The sequence below is a fragment of the Telopea speciosissima genome, chromosome 10 (assembly GCF_018873765.1).
Source record: "Telopea speciosissima isolate NSW1024214 ecotype Mountain lineage chromosome 10, Tspe_v1, whole genome shotgun sequence".
NCBI lineage: Eukaryota > Viridiplantae > Streptophyta > Magnoliopsida > Proteales > Proteaceae > Telopea > Telopea speciosissima.
The window spans coordinates 47,711,872-47,721,197 of record NC_057925.1 but is presented as its reverse complement, the minus strand read 5'-3'; the positions used below and the strand labels follow the sequence as shown (position 1 = coordinate 47,721,197).

Genomic DNA, 9,326 nt, shown 5'->3' with positions numbered 1-9,326 from the left:
ACACATTATAATACATCACACCTCATATTATTAAACACGTAACAACATTGGAATCAATTCGGTTTATTTTACCGGTCCAACCGATTTGGTTGATTTTTTTGACATTATATCTACAGTGAATTTCCAATAAAGGTGGACAATCGGCATGTCTGGCATGAGGCTGGAAATTTCAGTATGCTTATGCGTTACAGCAGAGCAAATCACATGGGGTTTAGAACATATGGGAAAGCTAGCTGTGTCGATGCCCGCGTTTCAAAAGTCTTCTCTAGCTAGGAATGATAGGATGGAAATTTCATCCTTCAACCGGTCATAGGATATGAACGGGATTAAGTAGTTTACTAGTAGAAGTAGGATTTCTCGTTTAACGGTTAACTACACCAGGATAAACTCGGGTTAACTTAAAAAAAACGCCCTACTTCGATTCCTATAAATTGTCCTCTCCGCTTCAGGTTTCTGCTTTAGCGGCTTATTATTTTACTTCTGTGCTCTCTCTCTTCTGCTCTCATCGCTTTCTTCCTGTTTCCGTTATCTCTCAAGCTCGAGAAGATGTGTCTCCGAAGTTCTTCTTATCTCAGGGAAGCTCGAACGGCATATTTCCTGGTAATCTGTTCTGCTTCTGTCTTTATTTGATAAATAACCCTTCTCTTGTTCCGATTGATCGAAAAAACCTGTTAAATATTAGAAACCCTAATATTTACTGTCTCGCGTCTGATGAGTTTCGATTTCTACTGCGTTCGTTGTTCCTTTCTCCGATCCGTGCTGATCAGAGCTTCTGTTTGCCGTGTTCTTGTGATTGTCACGGTTTAGAATTGTGTTTCTCTGTGCTGCGGATTTTTCTCGTGGTTCTAGGGATTCGGATCTTGGTTTTTTCTTGAACGAAGGTTTTGGCTTGAATCAATCTCACAAGATGCCGTGCGCGACTTCCGATGCGTCTGATAAGGACTCGGAGCCGTTCGTTGAGGTGGATCCTACCGGAAGGTACGGCCGGTACAGCGATTTGCTTGGCTGTGGGTCAGTGAAGAAGGTTTACCGCGCGTTCGACCAGGAGGAAGGTATAGAGGTGGCTTGGAGTCAGGTACGTTTGTCGAGTTATAGCGAAGATCGATCGGTAATCGATCGATTGTACTCTGAGGTCCGGTTACTTCGTACTCTGAAGAACTCGAACATCATCGAGCTTTACAATGTGTGGACTGATGAGGAGAAAAACACGTTGAATATGATCACTGAGGTTTGCACGTCTGGAAATCTGAGGGAATACCGCAAAAAGCATCGACACGTATCTGTCAAGGCCTTGAAGAAGTGGTCCAGACAGATCCTGAAAGGTCTGGAGTATTTCCACAATCATGAACCGTGCATCATCCACAGAGATCTCAATTGCAGTAACATCTTCATTAATGGAAATATTGGACAGGTATTTTCAATTTTCCTATCTAAACTTTACTTTCTTCTTTTAATTAAGTAATAAATCATAATTTTGTTGTCTATTTACTTTTAGAATATCTTGGGTCGGATCAAATTCCTTTGAAAATTATAGCAGTCTGCATTTAGTATCCACCCTCGAACCTCTCGTGCCAGCCAATTTATTTAGAACTCGCCATGACGGTGACTCTCTAATGGAGGGTTAGGTTTGTACTCCACAGTTCGTACGCATACTTACACACACGGTGGGCATGAGAACTTCGTGGGCTGCAAGTAAATTCGGTTTAGATCTTAGGTATTGTTTGGTAGTTCGAAGCTTTTAGTGTAGGGCTAGGGCTAGGGCTAGGGCTAGGGAGAACCTTTTGCAATTTCCCAAATTGACCCTTTTAAGTCCTAACAGAAGATTTCGTTAGCTGAGTTTAGCAAAACCGACGGTGTTGATTTTCTCTCTTTGTTGTTTTTTCCTGTCCATTTTTGAAAGGGATTGTGATTCACTCTCCTGAAATTGAACAGGTGAAGATCGGTGATCTTGGTTTGGCTGCGATAGTGGACAAGAACCGGTTAGCGCACTCGGTGCTAGGGACGCCGGAGTTCATGGCTCCAGAGCTGTACGAGGAGGAATACACGGAGATGGTGGACATATACTCGTTTGGGATGTGCGTACTGGAGCTGGTGACGCTGGAGATACCTTACAGCGAGTGCGACAGCGTGGTGAAGATATACAAGAAAGTGACGTCGGGGGTGCGACCCCAGGCCATGAACAAGGTGAAGGATCCCGAGGTTAGGGCCTTCATAGAGAAATGTCTCGCCAAGCCTAGAGCTCGACCCTCCGCGACGGAGCTCCTCCAGGATCCTTTCTTCGCCGGACTTGATGATGACGATAATTACAATAACAATAGCAGCATATGCTCTTAGTTTCGACGTCAATGACGATCCAGTTAGATTTCTTTCATTCTGATTTCGTTTTTTTTTTTTTTTTTTCATTTTCCTTGATTTGGGGGGTGGGTAAAGGTGAACATGAAGGTTGGGGGTTTTTTTTTTTCTCTTTGTCGTAGAGGGTTTCATCTAATGAACGGCTGTGTAAAGTGTTTCTTGTTTTTTTTTTTAGAGGGATGATTTGGTTGCAGAAGGAATTTTGCATGTACAGAGTTCAATTTAATCATAAAAATAGAAGATTTATATTTCTGTGTATCCGACATAGTTTAGCTTCTCCTTAGTTTATTATATTATTTGTTGGTTTTTGAAATTCCACTAATGAAATCAAATTTAAAGACCTAATGTGAAAGGTCAAAGGTTACTTCTGTTCATCCCGTCCATATCTGAAGTCTCATCAGATGCGATGACTTCTTCTTCTTCTTCTTCTTCTTCTGTTTCTTTCTTCTAAATCTCTGAAATTCTGAATGGTGTGATAAATGAAGAATATGACTCTGAGAAGAAATCCTAATCCGCGTGAGGCGGTGACGGAGCAGAGGATTCTTTTTCATTTCCATTTGTCATTTTTGCTTTCCTTTTGAAGGTTGCGTAGATGAGTAATACTCTAGTTGTAATTCTTTGGATTTTGGCGTTTCCCAACTGTAACGGTCGGGCCGAGTGGATCTTTTTCCCATTTTATTGGGCTTTCACGCTTTTCACGATGAAAGAATAAACAATTCTCCAAATCTTCGTTTTTTAATGAGAAAATAAGAAAAAAAATGTAAATATTCAACTTAAAGAGAAAAGATTTTCATCGACTGTAACTTTAGCCTTGCGTTTTTCTAGGGCCTAGCCATCCTTATCGTTTTGCTTACTAAGATAGTTTAAACTAAAGACGGTAAATATAGAGCTGCCAGTTATCGTCAGATTGGAATCTGGCAAGTTGACATCCCAAAAATACCGTTAAATATGAACTTTGATCTTGTGTCCTTGTCCTTTTAACTGTTGGTGCATTGTATTGTATCGTTTATCTACCTATACTTAACCCACTTGTAGACGGTACAGAACTGACCTGTCAGGAACCGGATCAGTCTTACTGGCCCGGTTGATAGACCAATCATTTCAAAGGTAAAAGAGGCACATCCCTAAACCATAATCATATATAACTCAAGAATTAAAAAATACTCTCCGGTGCCCGCATCTGCCAGTGCAGGGTAATGTGGGTGTCGGAGCTCAACAAGTGGAAGATGTGATATTCAACGGTGTAGAGCTCGTACCATTGGATGAAGCATCTTCCACATATCAAGCTCCGATAGCATTGGTAAATGCGGAGCTTTTTAAAAAAAGAATTGAAAAGGGAACTTGGGAAGAGAAGTCTTGTGTCTTACGATAACAATTGTTTTAGGGTTTTTCTCTAGTATTTAGTAAGAAAAAGATGAGAGGGCATAACTCGATGCAACAAAAATATTGTTCCATTGCGATCAAATAGTCGTGGGTTTGAGTCAAGAAACAATCTCTCCAGATTAGGTTGAATGTTGAACTATTGCTCTCTGGGCTATCTAAGAATTGGTTGAATTATTAGTTATTCATAGAAAGTTGAAGGTTTGACGTTCACGTCACAAAGTTTAGCTCAAGGAACTCTCTTAAGCAAGGATTTCTTTTAATTCCTTTTAGCTCAAGGAACTTCCTTAAGCAAGGATTTCTACTTCCATTTCATGAATTTTGGCTCTTCTCATTTTAGGAGCACACCATTCATCTCTTAGGTTATCTCTGCCGACAACATGATACAGTGTACTATCTTAATTAAAAAGAAAAAATTTTTAAAAATACGAAAGAAAATGTTTCAAAAGGGAAAGTTGGACATTATAAAAGTGTTTGGAACAGATTAGGAATCATAATCGGTCCACCCATTAGTTAATGGTCTTAGAACTTAGATTTGAGACCAATTAGCTTATTGATTTGGTCCTAATTCTGACTCCTTAAGATTGGAACAGTTATGGAACCAAATGATTGCCTAGAACCGGACTAATTTAGACCCCCTAACCAATAGCCAATTGGCAAGCTAGTTGCAGGTCATGTAGCGTACCTTGATTGTGGAATGAGAGAGAGAGAGAGAGAGAGAGAGAGAGAGATTAAAAAACCGGAATTGGCAAAGGCAAATGTTGAGGCCAATTCCGGTTGAGCCGGGTCATAACGATACTTATAAGGACACAAGGGTGACTAATCCAGATTGATTCCGATCTCATCCGAACCGGGATTAAAAAATTGAAACTAGTAGAGGTGGATATTGAGGCCAATTCCAGTTGAGCCGGGTCATAACGATTCTTATAAGGACACAAGGGTGACTAATCCAGATTGATTCCGAACTTCTCCAGACCGGGATTAAAAAATTGGAACTGGCAGAGGCAGATCTTGAGGCCAATTCCAGTTGAGCCGGGTCATAACGATTCTTATAAGGACACAAGGGTGACTAATCCAGATTGATTCCGATCTTATTCGGACCAAGATTAAAAAATTGGAACTGGCAGAGGCAGATCTTGAGGCCAATTCTGATTGAGCCAGGTCATAACATAAGGACACAAGGGTGGCTAATCCAGATTGATTTCGATCTTATCCAGACCGGGATTAAAAAATTGAAACTGGTAGAGGCAGATCTTGAGGCCAATTCCGATTGAGCCGGGTCATACTGATTCTATACGGCCAATGTTTTCCTTCTCTCCCCATATCTTTTAATTTAAGATACGTACCAAGTACGTATCACAAAAAGAATTCATATATATGGAGTATAACATGAAATGTCGAATACTCAAATTATATGATTCTTTTTCTCAAGTTTGGTCTTATTAGTTATTACCAACCATTTTCTACTATGGATCTCTTGAATGTTCAATAGCCAATAGCCAGATTCCCCTCCCCTCCTCTCCTTAAGAGAATGAATTGGTCAATTATTCACAATCATTTAAAGAACTATCTAAATGACACCTCTCTAAAAGAATATTTGGAACTTAGAGACTAATTTTTGATTACCTCTTATTTTATTCTTAAAAATACAAATTATTTAACATCTTAAAAGGTGTCAATAAGAAAATCCCATCATTTAATTATTACAAGTTCAAAATTTCAAGTCATTTCTGTTGCAATTTTTGACCTTGTCATTGTGCCTTGTAGAGAGGAATTCCACATCCCTTTTCTTAGGAGAAGAAACATCCTATAATTAAGTGAAAGAAATGCTATGAATACAAGCTAAGTCTCAATCAATTTTCTACCAAAAATAAAAGGGAAAAAGATTTTCACCCCGTCCGTGTGCAGATTCTTATACATGCTCTCTCACATCCCCCTGGGAACCACACTCTTTCCCTGCATTAAAACCCCCTATAATTGGATGATTCGAATTCCCACCCCATCATAAGTGGGAAACTGCACTCTGGCATCATATGGTTCCCTTTATCCCCGAGGAAAAAGATTGTCACGACGCCATGAACTCTATAAACTTAAGTAGAGAATACATGTATAGTTGCAATTCTGAATTTGGTTTGGTTTTATTTCCTTTTATTTGGATGTTTATCCAAATAATTTGATATTATCTATGAATTCAAATAACTTTGATATCTAGACGGTAGCATACAAATTGGAGTATGTATCTAGGTACTATGAAGTATGAATATGATTTAAGAATATAAATAATTTTATACCTTATATGCATTATATAATTTTATTCCTAATGATAAAAACAGTTTTTTATTGATTTATTTTTATTTTTTAATATTTATAGACAAATATTTATCTGGTTGATGACTATCTAAGGGCCGGGGGTCTTTAATAGGACACCTAATTCCACCAGGTAGAAGGATCTAATAGTAAATTTGACCGTTAAATACATAGGAGATGGTCTAGATAAATAAATATTAATTTTAGAACTAAATTCATCATTTACCTCCCTTGTGTCTTTACGCTCAATAGTCCCTTGCACTTTTATAAAATGGAAATTTTCCCGTACCTCCCCTGAGGTATCACGTAAATATAAACACATCCCCCAGTTTTGAAAAATTCTACGTATCCCCCTTGAGGTTCACAAAAGTTAACACATGCCCCCATTCGATTAGTTTATGACTAACAACGTTAAAAACATGGGGTGAACTGACAAAAATGCTCTTGCAAGGAAAAAAAAAACCAAACCTACAACCCATCTTCCTCAATCGAGATGAGTTGCAGGTATCCTTATAGGGAACACCATGGAAATCTACACTGATTTCATAAGAACCTACATTCCAATACGCAATGAAGCTGAATGCAATAAACTAACGATATTCAAGCATGATAAGCTTAAATCTAACTAAACAAAACACATGCATAAGGTCTCAACTGCATTTTTCAGGTGTACACAAAACGATACTGATGAATGCTGCAAGTAAATAAGCAGAGCTACAAAGGATCACAGATCCAGTACAATTTAATCACCCAAATTCATCGTTTCAACAACATGACCTATAAAAACTACAAACTTGAGATGAAATGGAAAAACAATAATAATAAGCCTCTGAGAAACCAGAAAGCATAAGCCGTCTTGACCGCAAACACAGAGAACATACAAACAAACAGCGAAAATACACAAATAGATCAAATCCTTGAGGGGGATGGGGGGAAGATACCTCAAAACCAAACGCACACCTATATTATAACAGAGCTAGTTCGAACTCCTAACTAAAAAAATAACCATCGAGCAAGAACATCATATGTGAAATGCCAAATGTAAACCCTAATTGAGAGCTAAAATAGAACCAAGGGCATTATGCACGATCCGTAGAGAGAGAAATTGACTATTCTAACAAAAAAGACCAAACAAGTAAAGAGAATGGAACGAAGAAGAACTGAAACCCTAACGAATGGAAGGGTATATAAACCACTTGAAACCAAAGTATCTCAGATCAAAGAACAACATATCGAAAAAGCTTACCCCAAAACTCCATCTCTGTGAGGATTGAGAGAAACCTAAAGCAAATGGAAGAGGGAAAGGAAGGAGAGTGAATCAGGATTAGTTCCATGGTGTTCCCTACAAGGATATCTGCAACTCATCTTCCTCAATCGATTTGGGGAAGATGAATTGCAAGGTTTTTTTTTCTTTTTATTATTTTTTTTCTTGCAAGGGCATTTTTATCAGTTCACCTCATGTTTTTAACATTGTTAGTCATAAACTAACAGAATGAGGGCATGTGTTAACTTTTGTGAACCTCAAAGGGGTACGTATAATTTTCCAAAACTAAGAGGGGTTGTTTATACTTACGTGATACCTTAGTGGTGGTACATGAAAATTTCCCTTATAAAATTCCTAGATTTCTGTTTTATCACATGAACAATTATATTTGGACTGAAACTTCACATGCTTCTACCAAAATACGAAACTTCACATGTGAACAGGGAACTTAAGGGTCTACCTGCCTGCAGAATTTCAACATTACCTGATCTATCACTTTAACCATGTCTTAGTTGCCATGACGTTATTATGTGGGCCACTACACTAGAAAGCCTTCTCCCATATTCATATAGTACAAAAATTAATCAGCTTTTTACCAAATAAAAATTAATCAGGTCCGAAATTGGATATCCAAGTATTTGGCAAAATTGAATTTTGGAATATTTATGAGTTGCCAAGTTGAATCTGGGTTGCAGATATTCTAATTGAATGGCAAGTCAGATGTTTTTTTGTATCCACCTTGAATACCCATGTGTACACCGTGATGATGCCTGCCATTGAAGCAAGGGGTTATTGACCATCTCTCCTTAGTTTTGTTGACCAAAACCTCTCATTTAATAATTAAAATGATGTAAGTGATTTGCATGTGCATGATTGTAATGTGCTATTTGACTTATGAATAAAAATCGATCAAATTAATAAAGGAAAATTTCTTCTTTTGATTATATTCCAAAACGCGTAAAATAATGAGGATTCTTGAGAATGTTCTTAATGGTAAGTCACTTTCAAATTATTTTGATTTTTTTTTATTTTTTATATTTGACTTAAATAATTGTTGGGAAGAAGACCAAGGACAATTAAAAAAAGATTATAATTTTTATTATTATGTTTTGGGCAAGAGTAGTTGTTTGGTCATGTAGCGCCTGCACTAATGTGGAGGTCAATGAGAACGCATGCAGGGGGATTTAATTGAATGTGATTTTTTATTTCACAGGGGCTGAATAGTACTTTCATGTGATTCTGTGTTTGAGCATAGAAACCATGCGACTAAGTAGCGTTCTTTTCCCCTTTTTTTTGTTTTTGGTACTAGATTACCCACAATGGGATGAGACCCACAAGGGGCCAAGACAGGAGCTTACAAAGAGGCCAAGGAGGGGCCAAGGGCCGCACTTAATTGAAAACAGTAAAGGATACATGACATGCAGCATGCAATACGGGAGGAGTGACTGGAACTCAAGATGCCGAACCTCAGACCATCACTTTCAACGAATGACGCCAACCACCAGGCCAAGGCCTGTGTCGTTAAGGTCACAGACTACTTTTATTACTACAAAATGCAGCCAATTGATACCGGACTTCTTGTGCTTTTACTTTGATTAAAGCATGTCTCATGTCAAAATAAAAAACCGTCATGTTATTGGACACCTATGAGAAGATGTTCAAGAAATGTCGTTTGACATTACATCGTAGCTTCGATGGGGCCGAAATTTTTGACAAGTTCACCTCAAGATTTCTTGCTCATATGTCAAGTTTCAATCAATCTGAATTGACGTGGTGATAAGACAATCTAATAAAATTTTCAGGACTATGAAAGAGGATTCTAGGGACGAAAAGGTGTGTATGAGACCAGCTCAGGTTCTCATACGAGAACAGAGCCCAACCATCCAGATGGAATCCACTTCTCCTCTGGATTCCATCTGGATGGCTGAGCTTTGTTCTCATACGAGTATCAGAGCCGAGCTCTATGATATACATGGGAGAAGATGTGCCATTACATGAGAGGGTAAATGATTGATTTTGAGGC

The 9,326-nt window shown here is 38.3% G+C and overlaps 1 protein-coding gene across 2 annotated transcripts; it reads left to right on the top strand.

Annotated features, from left to right (window-relative positions):
- Positions 1 to 464: 464 nt before the first annotated feature.
- Positions 465 to 2,369, top strand: LOC122644016 (probable serine/threonine-protein kinase WNK11). 2 transcript variants are annotated; one of them, XM_043837608.1, is made up of 3 exons: positions 479 to 600; positions 808 to 1,411; positions 1,933 to 2,369. In XM_043837608.1, the coding sequence occupies exons 2-3, from the start codon at positions 908 to 910 to the stop codon at positions 2,332 to 2,334; spliced, it is 906 nt and encodes a 301-aa protein (XP_043693543.1). In that variant the 5' UTR covers positions 479 to 600; positions 808 to 907; the 3' UTR covers positions 2,335 to 2,369. The 2 variants fall into 2 exon arrangements, with proteins under 2 accessions (XP_043693542.1, XP_043693543.1); XM_043837607.1 differs by having other exon boundaries at positions 465 to 1,411.
- The last annotated feature ends 6,957 nt before the right edge of the window (positions 2,370 to 9,326 follow it).

Excerpts from the sequence above, each read along its gene's own strand:
- LOC122644016 (XM_043837607.1), top strand. The coding sequence starts at position 908 with ATGCCGTGCGCGACTTCCGATGCGTCTGATAAGGACTCGGAGCCGTTC. Across the intron at positions 1,412-1,932 it reads TTAATGGAAATATTGGACAG|GTGAAGATCGGTGATCTTGG; the intron begins GTATTTTCAATT and ends GAAATTGAACAG.